Source organism: Stomoxys calcitrans, chromosome 1 (assembly GCF_963082655.1).
Source record: "Stomoxys calcitrans chromosome 1, idStoCalc2.1, whole genome shotgun sequence".
Lineage (NCBI taxonomy): Eukaryota > Metazoa > Arthropoda > Insecta > Diptera > Muscidae > Stomoxys > Stomoxys calcitrans.
The window spans coordinates 185,089,601-185,107,732 of record NC_081552.1 but is presented as its reverse complement, the minus strand read 5'-3'; the positions used below and the strand labels follow the sequence as shown (position 1 = coordinate 185,107,732).

The 18,132-nt window shown below is 42.1% G+C and overlaps 1 protein-coding gene across 1 annotated transcript; it reads right to left on the bottom strand.

Annotated features, from left to right (window-relative positions):
• Positions 1-1,602: 1,602 nt before the first annotated feature.
• LOC106090433 (mucin-2) lies at positions 1,603-17,345 on the bottom strand. The gene is made up of 6 exons (XM_013256604.2): positions 17,328-17,345; positions 17,155-17,260; positions 16,756-17,081; positions 8,563-11,144; positions 1,829-2,170; positions 1,603-1,763 (listed from the first exon to the last, which is right to left on the bottom strand). Exons 2-6 carry the CDS (start codon positions 17,243-17,245, stop codon positions 1,640-1,642), a joined length of 3,465 nt encoding a protein of 1,154 aa, XP_013112058.2. The 5' UTR covers positions 17,246-17,260; positions 17,328-17,345; the 3' UTR covers positions 1,603-1,639.
• Positions 17,346-18,132: the final 787 nt, after the last annotated feature.

Genomic DNA, 18,132 nt, shown 5'->3' with positions numbered 1-18,132 from the left:
ACTTTTTCTCCATCGCTGTCCGCTTAACTACTTAGCCGTAAGTAAGTATTGGTCCAATCAAGCTCGTGTAGGGCCAGTGGACTATCCACGGATTCGAGTCTACGGCTCGTCTACATAATGTCCAACATATTTGGGCCTTCTCGGTACGCTCCAGAATGTGACACTTCTAATTCAGTTTTCAGTCCAAGATCACTGCTTAGTATTTGATTTTGTTTAGCCCAGTCGTATGCCATGTCCGAGACCCTTTTGGCCTTTCTGCATATCTGATTAGGTTCCTTAGCTCTTAAAAGTATTATAACATTGTCTGTGTAGCACACGGGTTCAAATCCCTCATAAGTAAGCATCTGTAATAGGATATTTATGGTGGTCACAAATGTGCCACTTTCTACCTTATAAACATGTGGTGAAACCCACATTTTGTCCATCTTTTTCTTAGCACATGGTTTATCCAGTCTCTAAACACCCGGTCCGTCTGTCGTCCACCAACGTCTAAGCGACAAGCTTCGAACGGAGTACACCGTGCCAGACTCTATCAAATGTCATGGAGATAACCAGAGCCACGACCTTACTCTCAACGAACTGGTGAATAGAGCGACTCCAACGTTCAGACAGGGATGCCATCAGGTCACCCGTGAAGCGATTTCTGCGGAACCCATATTGTCGGCCGCTAAGAGACCATTGGACTCTAAGTATCTCACAAGATGGTAATTGATCATGCTCTCCATAACATTGGAAAGCGCAGAGCATAACGCTATTGGTCGGTAATTCGCAAGGTCGGTTGCCCACCCTTATTGGGGATAGGCTGCACGTTCGCAATCTTCCAACGCGCCGGGAAAACACCTGCACGGTAAGCAAGGTTAAATAAATTGCGTAAAGGACTAGCGAGCGTCTAAAAACAGTTGCAAAGAATAAGTGACGATATGCCATCCGGGTCTGGGGATTTATTTATGTCGAGACCTGCAAGAACCCTTTTGACTCCACGTTTTCGAAAATATATATATCTGAGGCATGGAACTAGATACGTCTTCAATAACGGGGAGTGGTTAATCGCTTTGCGGCAGGGAAGAATTTCCCGCAAACCTCTTTCAATCTGACGGCATTCCTCCACGCCTAGTTAAACCAGCTTCCGTCCTTCGATTTAACCGAAATTATTTTGGTTGGAATAAATAACTCCATTCCAATTGAGATAACCTCTATCATTTCAGCTGCCGCATCTTCGTCACAATCAAGAAAGCAAAGCTTACAATTGAAATTACGGAAGAAATCATTCAGCTCAGCCCAACGAGCTTTTTCGTACATAAAAATTGTCCGCTTTGGATAAAGCGGCACGAAGCGCAGAATACGGGTTGCACGTTCTAAGTGCTTTCAAGACTTCGTTATTACATAGGTCAATCTAATGCAGGAGATCACAGTCTTTGCCGAAAATGGATATACTGTGAAAAATGAATGAAGTTGTTCAAAAATAAACGGCAAATGAATTCGAATGCTCTGCTGTGTCAGAAGATTCACTATTAAGATATTTCCAAACCACTTTTTGGGGTAGATAACTTAAAAGGAAAAAAAAAACAAGCATGTAAAACTTTTTTGCTCATAGAAATATTGTCAGTTTATTTTTGTTTTGTCATCAGTCTGATAGTCTCTATAGACAACCGTCTGGCTTATTCGTCGAACATATTCTCATTGCCGTATTAAAATACTGACCAGTGGAGCACGTTTTAGTTAATCCTTGAAGTTTACCACCAGACATATAACAGACAACAAAACTAAAATGAGAAAAAGTTAATTTGTATCAAGAAAATCCACATCGAAGCCTTACGAGTTTACTTACTTCTTACATGTGGGATCATAATCGAGACCATATGAACCGGTTGATGCAGCATCTGCGCAAATTTGATTAGGAGTACGAGGAGCTCTTGTTGTGGTTGTAGTCGGTTGTTGTGTAGTGCTTGTGGTAGTCGGTTGTTGTGTGGTGCTTGTTGTAGTCGGTTGTTGTGTGGTGCTTGTGGTAATCGGTTGTTGTGTGCTGCTTGTGGTATTTTGATTTATATAATCCTTGCTACAGCATTCTGGCCAATAACTGACACAAAGTTTTGTTACCGAATCAAAAAATAGTCCCGACGAACATTCCAACTCCCTGCCCATTAATGGGTTACCATAGCAAACAATGTATCTTTAAGTAAAAATAAAACAATTACTTAATATCTCCTGTTCAAATGGTTTTTATGATTTATGAGTAGAAGAAGAAAAAACAAGTAAAAGCGTGCTAAGTTCAGCCGGGCCAAATCTTGTGAACCCACCACCATGGATTCTGCTAAAATATGGGAGCTATATCTGGCTGTAGACCGATTTAGACCTTACTTGTCACAGTTGTTGGAAGTCATGACAGAGCACTATTAGCCCAATCGGACAAAAATTGCGACTTCCAGGGCCTCAAGAAATCAAATCGGGAGATCGGTTTATAGAAAGCTATATCAGGTTATAGACCGATTTATAACGTACTTAGCACAGTTGGTGAGAGTGATATCAGAACACTATGTGTGAAATTTCAGCCAAATCGGACAACAATTGCGGCTTCCAGGGGCTCAAGAAGTCAAATCGGGAGATCGGTTTATAGGAAAGCTATACCGGGTTATAGACCGATTTTAAACGTACTTGGCACAGTTGTTGGAAGTCATAACGGAATACTATATGCAAAATTGTAGCTACATCGGATAAAAATTGTGGATTCAAGGGGGTCTAGAAATCAAATCGGGAGATCGGTTCGTATGGAAGCTATATCCAAATCTGAACAAATCTGATATGGCCCATTTGCAATCCCCAATAACTTAACTTGATAGTTAGTATCTGTGCAAAATTTCAAGCGGCTAGCTTTACGCGCTCGACCGCTATCGTGATTTCGACAGCTGGACGGACATCGACTCAGGAAGTTGGGACGATCAAGAATATATACATTTTATAGGTCCTAGATCAATATTTCGAGGTGTTAAAAACGGTGGTGGTGGGTATAACAAGTTAAAATGCATTCACAAAACCGCCCCAAAAGTATCGCCGAAAATCCAAGTGGACCAATCGGGACAATGTGGGACTCAAGCAAAAGGTTTTCGGGAGTAGAAAATGAATATGGTGTCAAAAATTTCACCCAAATACCTAGAAATACCAAGAATACCGACCAAAATAAAAAGAGGATCGATCGGGACAATATAGGACTCCAATAAAAGGTATTCAGAAGTTAAGTAAGAATATGATATTAATAATTGGATCCAAGTATCAAGGCAGCTGTCTCAAGCACAAAACCGCCCCAAAAGTACCGCCCAAAATCAAAGTGGGCTGATCGGGTGACTCAAATGAAAGGTATTCGGGAGTAGAATACGAATAAGACGTGAAAAAGTTAATCCAAGTTATTAGGACGCCGCCTAAAGCCCAAAAGCGTACCTAAAGTACCGCCCAAAATCAAAAGTGGGTCACGTCCTGCCGTTCAGCAGGTCATGTAGATTGCGACAATAATGAACTCAAATAAATAGTCTTTTGGGTCTTAGTGTTGGTGGGACCGACCCTTTCCTCCCAATGAAAGCAACACCAAAGTATCATGTAGGACGACTGAGAATAAATGGTACTCAAATGAAAGGAAGTGTCAGAAGGCAATCCATCCAAGCCAAAAAATTTTAATTTAAAATAATATATATATGAAGGCCGATCAGGATAGAATAGCAAAGCAATAAAAGGTATTTGGTAGTAGAGTACAGTTTTTGCCCTCAAATTGGGATAGACACAGGACGACCTGCGGATTTTCAAAAATGTGGTATCCAAGTGGTAGCTTTGAAATATGATTTTGAATATAAATAGCCAATAGAAAAAAATTAATTAGTGTGGATCTTAAAGAGACACGTAACCCTTAATATCCTGATTGCCACCTTCAAAATGCTTGACATTATGGGGCTCAAACAAAATCGTGCTCTAGCACGATGCTGATATTATTTCAGGATCCGCCTCCTAATCATCTCCCCTCGAACCTGCCATCTTTGCCTACTATGGCAAACATGAAATGAACCTTGAGGTCGAATTCGAGGCTCTGCTGCCAGTGGCACAGTCTTGGACTGACAGATCAATAGTAGCGCCGTCTGGATGATCATGTTACACGGATGGCTCATAGCTAGACAGAGTGGGCCTGGTGGTCTACATTGAGAACCCAGGGACTGAGATCTGTTTAAAACTGCTTGACCATAATACGGTAATGCAAGCAGAGATCCGGGCGATCACGGAATGCGTGAGGTGGTGTGGTACTAACGCGAGGACGTCGAGTATGAACATCTTTACGGACAGTAAAATGGCCACAAGGGCCTTAACAACCAGGACGGTAAGATCACGAACAGTCTTGGAGTGTAAGGAGATTAAAGCCTTTCTGAGGATGTCACAATCCACATCGTTTGGGTGACAGGCCGTAACGAATTAAGGGGAAATGAAAGGGCAGACGATTTGGCGGTCATAACGGGACACATAGGTCTACGAGCTCACTAATGCAAAATCGGTGCGGCAAGTGATAGCATGTGTAGGACATGTGGGGAAGATGATTAGACGTTGGAGCATTTCCTATGTCATTGCCCGTATTTCGCGGCTAACGAACACCGGCACTTATGTGGGGACACAATACCTGACATGAACCAACTAAGGGGAGTGGTATGGAAAACAATTAAGGATTTTGTAAGTAGCAAGGAATTCCGAACTTGAAATTTTCTTTTTCGATGTTACTTTTAGTTTTTAGAGTGCACAACAAGCCTATTACTGGCTCAGGTGTATGTCTATAGTGGCATGGGGCAGAAATTCCATAGTCGAAGAAGTATAATCCACAGTCAAGAAAGTTGACTTCAGATCAAAATAAGTTCTTCTTAATCATGGTTCGGAAGTTTAAGCAACTCTTCGCGACGATTCTTACAACCCACTGCGTTATAATCGTGCGTATAACTCGTGAAACACTCTTCTAGGTTATCATTAGGCAATTCAATGCAAGTGCGTAAGTTTTAGCGACGATTCTCTTATAACCCATTGCGTTATAATATCCCATATGACTCGTGAAACACTCTTCTAGCTTATCATTGGACATTCCATTGCGTGTGCGGAAGTTTCAGAAACTTTTCGCGACAATTACTACTCAACCCATTTCGTTATACTCGTCCAGAAATTTTTTTTATTAATCACCTGAGTTAACTTTTCGCGATTGTTTTTATTTTAAAGCCTGGTGCGTTTAGTACTTGTATTGAATTATGTTATTCGATGTTTTGTTTTGTGTGGACAACTTCAAAAACACCAAACAGAATTCTCACTTGGCTTATATGGCGATTCGGATTTATATGACGAATATGAAGACTTATACAACTAATCTTGATGTTCGTTTTTAGATTTTCTTAGGGAATAACACGCAACTCTTTTAGACCTATATTTTTAATAAATATTCCAAAACACTTATATGTTACTCGTCCAGGCGAGTAATGCGCAACTCTTCTAGAAGAGTATTTTATTAATCTTCCAAAACATTCAATTGTTACTCGCCCACATGGTTCTTGCGCTATTCTAAGATCTTCAAAGATTCTTCGGACTTACCGGTACTGACCTATGGAGCACTGGCATGGTGGAAGGCCGTGGAGAAGAGGACACGTTCGAGAAGGTCCACAGACTGGCCTGCATTGGGGTTACAGGGGCACTGTGACCGCAATGCAGGCCGCACCGCAGGCAGGCTTGGAAGCGGTGATGGATATACATCCCATTTAGGCCTAGTTCGCCGCCAAGGTCGAGCTTGTGCTGAGGGAGCTCGGCATGCTGAAGGAGGACGGTTGCGGCCACAGTTCGATTATGGGGTTATGGATGCGGAGGGTAGACTGAGGAGGATCTCCGACTATCTGGCACCGGTACTGTTTGCGATTCAAACATTCAGGATTCGTTTTCCCGGGAGGTATGAATGGAGACCGAATGCTGTACTTGAGGAGGATGAGACCTTGATCTTCACTGACGGCTCTAAGATAGAGTCAGGATCGGTATGTGTCTGAGATTGGCAGACGAGTGCACGGTCTTTTTGGCAGATGTATGTGCCATTACAGTAGCCGCAGGTGTCATTTTAAGGCGCCAATAACTCGCCTTGTTATATCGAGTATCATCTGCACTCAGTATTTAAGCAAGAACCGATTCCGGCCGGGCACTCACAGAAACTCTCCACTCGATACCGCTGATTTTCCGAGACTGCAGTTGCAGCTTCTCCGTATATGGAGCATCCCTCAATCATCTCGTGCCGGGCTGGGGGAACATGATGGCTTTTAGTTATTTAAAGGCGTCAATAACACGCCTTGTCACATCGAGCATCATTGGCACTCAGTTGTTGTTGTTTTGGCCACATTTGCATGTGGAGTTGGCGGTCCTCGTCAAGCTCTTATAAGCGGGTAAACTCGTTCCGGTCTATACGACCGATCGCCGCGGGAACATGATGGCCATTGATTATTTTAAGGCGCCAATAACTCGTCTTGTATCGAGCATCATAGGCACCCAGTATTTAAGCACTGAGACTCTCCACTCGATACCGCTGATAGTCCGCGATTGCAGTTGCAGCTACTCCGTATGGTGCATTCCACTATCGGAACCTGTGGACGTGCCCGGTGGCTCCCAGCTAAGCTTCTCGTGATGACGAAAAACACCACAAAGATTGAAGTTCAGAGTTCCAGCCTGTGTGATGTTCATATTTATCCCGTGCCGGGAGGTACTCAATATTTAAGCATGAGCAGTTGCCGCCCGGGCTTTAACTGAGACTTTCCGCTGATTGTCCTCAACTGCAGTTGCAGCTACTACGTATGGAGCATTCCACTATCCGCAACATGTGGACGCGCCCGGCAGCTAAGCTTCTCGTGACAACGATGAACACCACACAGATTGGAGTTCCAAGTTCCAGCCTGTATCGTTCTCATTGTTATCCCGTGCCAGTCACCGATCTTGCCTACCTGCCATTTGTTGAGCTACTTAATATATTGTAGTAGAGGGGATGGCCAGAGCGGCGTCGGTGGGAAGATGGGACTCATTGTTATCCCGTGCCAGTCACCGATCTTGCCTACCTGTCATTTGTTGAGCTACTTAATATAGTAGAGGGGATGGCCAGAGCGGCGTCGGTGGCAAGATGGGACTCAGTGGATGGTTGCTGGACTACGCTCTGGTCTGTCATCGACCGGAGGAGGACGAGGAAGTTGCTGATGTTCGATAAGAGGTCGATGAGTACCTTAATAGAGGATATAATCGGGCACTGTGCCATAGGCCGCATGGCGACGCGCATGGGATTACCGCACAATGTCTTCTGCACGAGTTGCCTCGATGAGGTGGAGACTATCGAGCACTTGCTGTTTTCATGTCCGGTTCTATACTTTCTGGGGAGCCGTTTCTTTTGCGATCTGAGTGAACTTGCGAACGTATCTCTGGTAGGTCTTCTGATTTGTTCCGACGGAGGGTGCCATAAGATCCGGTATAGGTACGTCCGTGCTTGCGTCGGGATGGGTTCTCCAATCTTCCTGTTTTTATTTTATTAGTGTATAACTTCTAGTCTGAGGTCTCACGTCTTCGTTTTCCTCCCTTTCTTTTTAGAAAACCACAGTGGGCCAAACTGGCCTCCTAGTGAACTCATATATGGTGGGCAACCCATTCAACCTTACCTACTTTTTAGCAACTTATATGGAAGATTCGCGGATCACTCTTCTCGTCTTGATGACACAACTCCTCACGACGGGGGAATCGTCACCTACTCTTAGACGAGCCTGTCCGCGATCGTACCCTTCTTCTGGAAAATTCGTGCAAGATTGTTTGGCGAACAAAAATGTTTGCAGGGATGCGAGAAAGAAGAAAAATACAAAGAGAACATAAACAAGGTCTGAAATCTGAGTACCGTCCAATTTGGCCGGCAGCTACCAGTTGTTTAACATTTAATATGTCAACTAGAATCTTTAACCTTGCCGAAGTTTATTCCACGGTCTTCAGGCCTCATTATTCGTGGGCCACCCCTTAAAATGTGGTTGCTTAACTAGGTCTCCGAACCTAATAACTGTAACGCTTTCTCTGTTGACAGAAAAGTCGAAGTCAGCACTAGGTTAAAGTTTAAATTTGTTTAATTTCTGCGAGTTGATTTTTTGACATTTGTTTGCAGAGCTGAATTTTTCAATGCGACGCTCCTCATTCTGGTTAGGCCTTTACGGATGTTTTGCAAATGCTGACTGAAGTGTAAGTGTAAAGCCGAAGCAAAATGAGCGTTGTTGATCATTGTTTTTGAGTGTTGCCAAAGCAAAATGAGCGTGTTGATCTTTGTTTTTGAGTGTTGCCAAAGCAAAATGAGCGTGTTGATCTTTGTTTTTGAGTGTTGCGTTGAAAATGCAACTCTGCAAACAAATTCCACAAAAGCAACTCGCAAATGCTAAAGAATTTTCAACAAGAGAAATCAAAATTTGTACTTATTTGGGATAAATCGATTATTCAGAATGGCCGGTCTTATAATGGTTAGCGTCTCCGGATATTATTGTGTTAATGATGGTGGATGGAAAAACTTACTTTTTGCATGTGACATCATTATCCGGCTTTTTGAACCCTGTTGAAACATCATCGCGACAAATTTCGTCGGGAGTACGAGGTGATGATGGTGTCGTCTGCGGATTTGTTGTGGATGTGGTTGGCTCTGTTGTAGATGGCGTGCTAGTCAACGGAGTTGTAGTGGTTTGTGTTGTAGTCATTGTTATGGAAGTCTCTGCAACTGGTGTAGTGGTGGGTGAATTTGTAGCCGTTGTTGTAGTTGGTGTTGTGGATATAATAATTGGTGTTGTGGTCGCCACTGTGGTTGAAGAAGTGGTCGAAGTTGGAGTTGTGGTAGTCTGTGTTGTAACTATTGGCGATGTGGTGGTTACAGTCTCTGTTGTAGATGGCGTAGTCGCCGTCGTTGTTGTGGTGATCTCGGTTGAAGTCGTTGTTGCGGAAGGCACTGTGGCTGGTGTAGTGGTAGATTCTGTTGAAGTCGTTGTTGTAGTGGGCATTGTGGTTGATGTTGGAGTTGTAAATACCGTTGTCGTTGCTTCTGTTGTAGATTGTGCGGTGGATTGTGTAGTAGTCGTGGAAGTTACTGCCGACTGTGAAGTACTGGACGGAATTGTTTCCGTTGTTGTAGAGGCCCCAGTGGAAGTAACGGTTGGTGTTGTGTTAGTCTCTGTGGAAGAAGTAGTGGTCGTCGTTGGAGATGTGGTGGACTGCGTTGTAGTAGTAGAGAGCGTTGTGGTAGTCATTGTCTCTGTTGTAGAAGGCATAGTTGTTGCTAGTGTTGTGGTAGACTGTGCTGTAATAAAAGGAGGCGTTGTGGTAGTCATTGTTTCTGTTGCAGATTGTGTGATCGTCGTGGTGGACTGTGTTGAAGTCGTGGAAGATATTGTAGCTGGTGTAGTGGTGGGTTCTGTTGAAACCGTTATTGTCGAAGGTACTAAGGCTGATGTAGTGGTAGATTGTATTGTAGTCGTTGTTGTAGTTGGCATTGTGGTTGATGTTGAAGTTGTAGATGGTGCTGTGGACTGTGTTGTAGTTGTGGAAGGTACTGCAGATGGTGTAGTAGTGGATGGAATAGAATTCGTTGCTGTAGAGGACACAGTGGAAGTAACGATTGGTGTTGTGTTAGTCTCTGTGTTAATATCTGTGGTAGAAGTAGTGGTCGTCGTTGGAGTTGTTATAGACTGAGTTGTAGTAGTCATTGTTTCTGTTGGAGATTGTGTGATCGTCGTGGTTGATTGTGTTGAAGTCGTGTAAGGTATTGTAGCTGGTGTAGTGGTGGGTTCTGTTGAAGCCGTTGTTGTGGAAGGCACTGAGGCTGATGTAGTGGTAGATTGTACTGTAGTCGTTGTTGTAGTTGCCATTGCGGTTGATGTTGGAATTGTAGATGGCTCTGTGGTTGTCGTTGTTTCTGTTGTAGATGGCGCTGTGGAAGGCACTGTGGTTGATGTCGAAGTTGTAGACGCCACTGCGGTTGTTGTTGCATCCGTTGTAGATTGTGTTGTAGTCGTAGAAAGTACTGCAGATGGTGTAGTAGTAGACAGAATTGTATCCGTTGTTGTAGAGGCCCCAGTAGAAGTAACGATTGGTGTTGTGTTAGTCTCTGTGGAAGAAGCAGTGGTCGTCGTTGGAGTTGTGGTGGATTGCGTTGTAGTAGTAGAGAGCGTTGTGGTAGTCATTGTCTCTATTGTCGATGACGTAGTTGTTGCTGGAGTTGTTGTGGACTGCGTTGTAGTAGTAGAAGGCTTTGTGGTAGTCATTGTTCCAGTTGGTGATTGTGTGATTGTCGTGGTGGACTGTATTGAAATTGTTTCTGTGGAAAAATCTGTTGCTGGTGTAGAGGTAGACTGTATTGTAGCCGTTGATGTACTTGGTATTGTAGTAGTAATGATTGGTGTTGCTGTAGTCATGGTCTTTGTTGTAGATGGCGTAGTCGTTGTTGGAGTTTCTGTTGTAGTCGTTGTCGTGGTTTGAGCTGTGGAAGAAGATGTTGTTGTAGGTGGTGTGGTGGTAGGCTGTGTTGTAATCGTTGTTGTCGATGGCCATGACGTTGTAGGTTCTGTAATAGCTGTGGTTGTTGTAGAAGTTAGTGTCGATTCCGTTGTCATAGAAGGCATTGTTGTGGTTGACAATTCTGTAGTAGTTGTTGTAGTAGGGTTTGTGCCAGCTGTTATTGTGGGAGTTTTCATCGTACTTGTAGTTTCCGTATTTGTTGTAGATGGAGATGGTGTTATTGGCGTTTTTGTTGGTTCGGTTGTAGTTGTGGGGGATGTAGTCGATGCTTTACTCTCAGTGGTTGTTGTAGATGCTATAGTGGTGGTTGTTGTTGATTCTGCTGTCGATGTTGGGGTTGTAGGCATGGTTATCGTTGTGGGAGTTGTAACCGAAGTTGTAGCATCCGTTGTTGTTGCTGTCAATGGGGTAGAGGTAGTTGTTGGAGATGTTGCAGTAGCCGTGGTTGACTGCTCTTGAGTAGACTTTTGTGTTGAAGTTGTATCGGGAGGTGATGTCATGGTAGTTGTTGCGGTAGAAGTAGTCATTGTTGATGTGGTAGGCTCCAAAGTTGTAGGTGTCGTATTGCCATAACCCTCAGGGACGCAACTCGGCTAAAGTGGAAATAAGAAATGCCATTTTTCAATAAAAAATTACATTTGGACGCTACTTGGTATGAAATACGATTTTCAATATGAAGGTTTCTTCTAAATGGTCTTTGTTTCATGCTACTGGGAAAATACTGCTTAGCAGGCATCAGGTTAGATTAGTTTTTAGTGGCAATCTGAAATCAGGCTCACTAAGACATTTTCGACCATTGTAATACCACAGGAACAGGGGAAGGATGATGCCTTCTAGATCGCTTTGAAAAGCCCAACAACTTGCGAATGTTCACATGCGATAATTTAGAAAAGTCCCCAAAGAAATTTGGACACCAACCAGCTAAATTGACGCTAAATGTCTTAAAATTTTTAAGAATTTCACCAGAAGAGCTAATACTAAACTTGGAAGTCACACTTGCTTACAGAAGAAGCTAAGCGAAATGAGTAATTAATCTAAGGTTTAGAAATTCCACAATTATGTATAAAAAAGATAAAAAATAGGCCAAATTGAACGAAGTTATTACCGACTACAAAAGCGGCAAGCCTTGATAAAAGTGCACCGTGCCAGACCCTATCAAATGCCTTGGAAATATCTCCCCTTACTCTCACCAAACTGGTGGAGGAAGCGACTCCGACGTTCCGACAATAATGCCGTTAGGTCCCCGCAGAGTGCTTTCTGCGGAACCCATACTGTCTATCGCTAAGAAGGCCATTGGACTTTAAGTATCTCACAAGATGATGGTTAATCATCCTCTCCAAGGTTATGGAGAGCGCGGAGCATATCGCAATTCGCAGGGGATGGGCTGAACGTTCGAAAACTTCCAACGCGCCGGGAAAACTCCCGCAAGAACACTTACAAAGCATAAGTATTGAAATACCGTCCGGGCCCGGAGATTTATTAACGTCGATATCCGCAAAGACCCTTTTAACTTCAAACGTTCGAAAGAATATCTGCGGCATCGAACTAGATACACTATCAATCACAGGAAGTGGTTGATTGCTAAACGGCAAGGAAGAATTTCCTGCAAACATTCCAGCCAGTAGATTAGCTTTATTAACCGGGTCAGTGAATACCTGGTCATCCTTAACAAGTGTTGGGATCGGCGATGGGTTACTCTTTACTCTTTTTACGAATGATCAAAAGCTCTTGCTTCCTCTCGGAGAAGCAATAATTTTAGCACATAGACGCTGTATGTAAAGAAACTTTTCGTGTCTAAGCACTCTGGCACACGAAGTTCTTGCCTGTTTGCGCAGCATTTCGGTATTGGCATTTTTGTTCAATCCTAAATGTATCCTGTTTATCCCGGTAAAACCAAATTTTATCCTTTGATTTAACAGATAAATTCTTAGTCGGAATGACCAACCTCATTCCTATTAATATTACTTCCTCCACCATTTCGGCAGCAGCATTTACGTCACCATTTAGAAAACAAAGTTTCCAATTAAAATGCAGGAAAAATTAGTTATGCTTAATCTAAAGAATACGAAAAGGACCCTGAAATGCAGTGATCAGAATTGCCAAGAGGTGCAAGGACATTAACTTTATATTTCTCAGGGTGTGAAGTTAAGAATAGGTCAAGAGTGTTATGTTGTTGCCCTTCGACACATGAAATATGTGTCGGTTCATTCACTAGCTGCATTACACCATTCTGCGCGGGGAATAGCTCGGCATATTGATCCTCCGGATTCGTATGTCCCGAATGGGAAACCAAGAGGACTTTGTGGACTTTCAAATCGCCAGCAACAACGATTTCACTGTGCGGAAAATCATCTGCTTAAGCGAACCTCCCTTTCCGAGTTGGGACTTCTGTATGAAAATCCGAAGTAAAGTACGCGTGTTCCAATCCTCAATTTAACCCAAAAGGAATTAAATTCCGGATCTTGTGAGCCCAAGTATAGCTGCTTATGAAACGCTATATCATTACGTACATATCGCACAAGGCCTCTGTGGCGGAAGAAAAGAGATAGATTGTGATACCTTGGAATGTGAAAATCCTGTGGATCAGAATCCTCACCCACCTGGGTTTCACATAAAGCGTAGACATCAGTTCGATGATAATCAACATGGGAATATACCGTGAAAAAGTTCGAATGTAAACCTCGTATGTTGTATTCTAAACTCACCAAACATTGTGCAAATCAGAAATATTAAACGTTATCAGTGTGTACAGTATATTCAAGCCTATTCTCTTATCGCCGTGAATACCCCCACTGTTTAGTGTTATGCTTTAAACAGCGGGATGACAGCGACAAGAGAACAAGAGCGTCAACCACTGCACACGAGGCGGGAAAGGAAAGGGGGCAACAAATACACCACAAGCAGGAAGACATAAAAAGCCCGTTAAGTGGTGGAAAAAAAACAAGTAAAAAGGCGTTAAGTTCGGACGGGACAAAATTTGGATACCCACCACCTCTGGTATATGTGTAAACCACACCTTATGCCCCATAGCAGCTATATCGAAATATGTTCCGATTTGGACCAAATACTAATAAGTACAAGCCATTGTTCAATTGTGTATAAAACCTAAAACCAAAAACAAACCGATCTGAACCATATATGACACGGATGTCGAAAAGGCTAACATAAGTCACTGTGTCAAATTTCAGTGAAATCGGATTGTAAATGCGCCTTTTATGGGGCCAAGACTTTTAATCGAGATATCGGTCTATATGGCAGCTATATGCAAATCTTGATAGATCTAGGCCAAATTGTAGAAATATACCGAGCGGCTTAATTTAACTCACTGTCCCAAATTTCGGCGACATCGGACAATAAAAGCGCCTTTTAGACCTTAAAGACCTTAAATCTAGAGATCGGTCTATATGGCAGCTATATTCAAATCTGTACCGATCTGTGCCATATGGCAGAAGTATGTCGAGGGGCTTAACTTAACTCACTGTCCCAAATTTTGACAACATCGGACAATAAATGCGCCTTTTTTAGGCCCAAAACTTTAAATCGAGAGATCGATCTATATGGTTGTTATATCCAAATCTAGACCGATCTGGGCTAAAATGAAGAAGGATGTCGATGGGCCTAACACAACTCACTGTCCCAAATTTTGGCAAAATCTGACAATAAATGCGCTTTTTATGGGCCTAAGACCCTAAATCGGTGGATTAGTCTATATGGCAGCAATATCCAAATCTAGATCGATCTAGGCCATATTAAGTCCCAAATTTCAGCAAAATCGGATAATAAATGTGGCTTTTATGGGCCCAAGACCCTGAATCGGCGGATCGGTCTATATGGGGGCTATATGAAGATATAGTCCGATATAGTCCATCTTCGAACTTAACCTGCTTATGGACAAAAAAAGAATCTGTGCAAAGTTTCAGCTCAATATCTCTATTTTTAAAGACTGTAGCGTGATTTCGACAGACAGACGAACAGACATGGCTAGATCGTCTTAGATTTTGGCGCTGATCAAGAATATATATACTTTATAGAGTCGGAAATGGATATTTCGATGTGTTGCAAACGGAATAACAAAATGACTATACCCCCATCCTTCGGTGGTGAGTATAACAAACAATGCGGGAGTGCTGCCGGTCTGCCCAGGCGTGTTTGGTTGAACATCAGTAACTTCGCCAAGTATGGTCCAAATCGGTTCATAACCTGATATAGCACTCATAGAAACCGATTTCGGATCTTGACTTCTTGAGCCTCTAGAGGGTGCAATTATTATCCGATTTGGCTGGAATTTCGCATAAAGTGTTTTGTTCAAACTTCTGACAACTGCGCCGAGTATGGCCCAAATCGGTTAATAACCTGTTTTAGCTTACATATAAACCGATTCTGGACCTTGACTTCTTGACCCGCTAGATGGCGCAATTATCATCCGATTTCGCATTAAGTGTTTTGTTCTAACTTCTAACAACTGCGCCTGTGTTTGGTTTGAGTATCCGCAACTTCGCCAAGTATAGTCCAAATCGGTTAATAACCTGATATAGCACCCATATAAACCGATCTGCGATCTTGACTTCTTGAGACTCTAGAGGGTGCAATTATTATCCGATTTGGGTGAAATTTAGCATTAAGTCTTTTAGTTTGTCAATAACTGTGTCAAGTATGGTTAAAATCGGTTCATAACCTGATATACCTCACATACAGTATAAACCGATTACCGATCTTGACTTCTTGAACCTCTAGAGGGCGTTATAACTATCCGATTTGGATGAAATTTTGAACAAAGTGTTTTGGTTTGACCATAAACAACTGTGCCAAGTGTGGTCCAAATCAGTTTATAACCTTATATAACACCCATATAAACCGGTTGCGGATCATGACTTCTTGAGCCACTATAGGGCGCAATTATTATCCGATTTGGCTGGAATTTGGCACGAAGTGTTTTGGTAGTGGTAGTTTGTCCGTCGTCCGCTGTATACATGTTTGTATGGGGCCCGCGTTTATGTAGTGAATTTGTAAAAAAAAACCCAAAAAAAAATAATAATCATCCTACAAAATGCTGATAAAAAATAAAAACTGCATCTACGATACGGATGTCGAAAAGCCTAACATAAGCCACTGTCCCAAATTTCGGCGAAATCGGACATTAAATGCGCCTTTTATGGGCCCACAACCTTAATCGAGAGATCGGTGAATATGGCAGATATATCCAAATCTGGACCGATCTGTGCTATATTGCAAAAGTATGTCGAAGGGCATAACACAACTCACTGTCCCAAATGTTGGCAAAATCGGATAATAAATGTGGCATTTATGGGCCTAAGACCCTAAATCGGCGGATCTGTCTATATGGCAGCTATATCCAAATCTGAACCGATCTGGGCAAAATTGAAGAAAGATGTCGAAGGGCATAACACAACTCACTGTCCCAAATTTTGGCAAAATCGTATAATAAATGTGGCCTTTATGGGCCTAAGACCTTAAATCGGCGGATCAGGCTATATGGCAGCTATATCCAAATCTGGACCGATCTCAGCCAAAATGAAGAAGAATGTCGAAGGGCCTAATACAACTCACTTTCCCAAATTTCAGCAAAATCGGATAATAAATGTGGCTTTTTTGGGCCTAAGACCCTAAATCGGGGTTGGCAGCTATACCAAAACATGGACCGATTTGGCCCATTTACAATCCAAATAGACCTGCACTAGTAAGAGGTATATATGCAAAATTTCAAGCACCTGGCTTTACTCCTTCGAAAGATAGCGTGCTTTCGACAGACAAACAGACAGGCGGACGTACGGACAGACATGGCTTAATCGACTAAGAATGTCATGACGATCAACAATATATACACTTTATGGAGTCCTCGACGAATATTTCGAGGAGTTCCAAATAGAATGACGAAATTATTGGGTTGCCCAAAAAGTAATTGCGGATTTTTTAAAAGAAAGTAAATGCATTTTTAATAAAACTTAAAATGAACTTTAATCAAATATACTTTTTTTACACTTTTTTCTAAAGCAAGCTAAAAGTAACAGCTGATAACTGACAGAAGAAAGAATGCAATTGCAGAGTCACAAGCTGTGAAAAATTTGTCAACGCCGACAGTATACTCCCATCCTTTGGTGGAGGGTATAAAAACTTAAAAATTTTGATTTAAAACTTTGCGCCTATTTGAATGTGATGTAAGCATATAAGGTTCACTTAACTCACCTCTGCCTCCAAAGCAGGACTGCAAAACCCCGACTCTCTGTCGATATCACAAACTGTATCCTCGGGACATTGTGAATAGTAGCCTTCCATAGGCTGGCTATTACCAAAACAAAAGTTGATCGTAGTCTCATTTATGCAAGCAAAAACTCTATGTTTATCACAAATGCCACAGCGATATTGTCCAAGCTGCTGTGGTTCACCATGCTTGTCATTGTCGGCTTCATTGCAAGAGGGTGTAAGGCCAATATTTGGAGGAGAACAAATCGAAACATCTGAGGTGCATATGTAATTAGCGGGGCATTGGATAATTGTCCCTGTGGGTTGTCCTGTAAAAGTAATTCATGGTAGATTTCAAGGAGAATGTTAATCCAAAACGTATCAAATAGAAGTTTGACTAACCACCAGGGCAAAATGAGAAGGTATTATTACTGCGACAGGCAACTTTGTTCTCCTGGCAAACGTTGCAACTTCCCTGAATACCCCTTATCATAAGGGCACAAAGGATCTGTAAGAGTTGAGGAAAATTTTTCTTCTCAATTGTAATCCTCAAGACTGTGCATAAAAATACCTACGAATTTTAGTAAGACTATCAACATTTTTCCTTATTTTGATTAATTTGGATGTTTGCTTTAAAGTTTTGTTTTTTTTCTTATTTCACTTTTCTTGATTGTTGACTCGGTCAAATTTCTGCGAATACTGATTGCGGTGATTTCTTGGGAAATCATTTTTAAACAACTTTTATCTTTCGATTTAGATTAGATGATATTTACATTGATATGAACTTTATGGTCCACACCAAAACAAAATACACACATCGAAGGTGTGGTGGTCTGAGCTTTCCAAAACGATAAGAAGCCCCGAATATATTTTTATGAGCTCTTGACACCATAGTCTAATTAGAAAGTAATGAGGAAAACACGTCATTTATATGACCAAGAAGCGTAAGGTCGACTTTTCGCCTTTTGCAGACCTTCAACTGTTGCAAAACATTGAAATAGTGTTACTAGTCTCGACCAATGACCGATTTGATAAAAAAAAAGTTTCCTTAAAGAAGGTTAATAGCCTGAGTATATGCTGGGATTAGGGAGGGTAAATATGGCAATTAGAGCAAATACAAAATGTATACACCATCCCAGGGCTCCGACATAAGCAGAATCGGTAGAAATGAAGTTCAGTCAAGGTAACGTTGGAGGGTACATGACTAGCGATTTCGATACTAGCCGCTTCCCTCACTCTATGAATTACATGCGTTGGGGAAGTACACCCAACAGAAAAACATTTATCTCGAATATGTTATAATTAGATCGATGCTAAATAAGTCGTTATGCCAATAATATAAATATTTTCATCATATGTCTGTTTGCGCCCTTTTATTTT

Bases quoted from the DNA above. Each gene is read 5' to 3' on its own strand.
- LOC106090433 (XM_013256604.2), bottom strand. From the start codon at position 17,245: ATGATAAGGGGTATTCAGGGAAGTTGCAACGTTTGCCAGGAGAACAAA. The intron at 2,171-8,562 runs GTAAGTTTTTCC...TTTTACTTAAAG, and splicing joins AATGATGTCACATGCAAAAA to ATACATTGTTTGCTATGGTA. The intron at 1,764-1,828 runs GTAAGTAAACTC...TTCTCATTTTAG, and splicing joins TATGATCCCACATGTAAGAA to TTTTGTTGTCTGTTATATGT.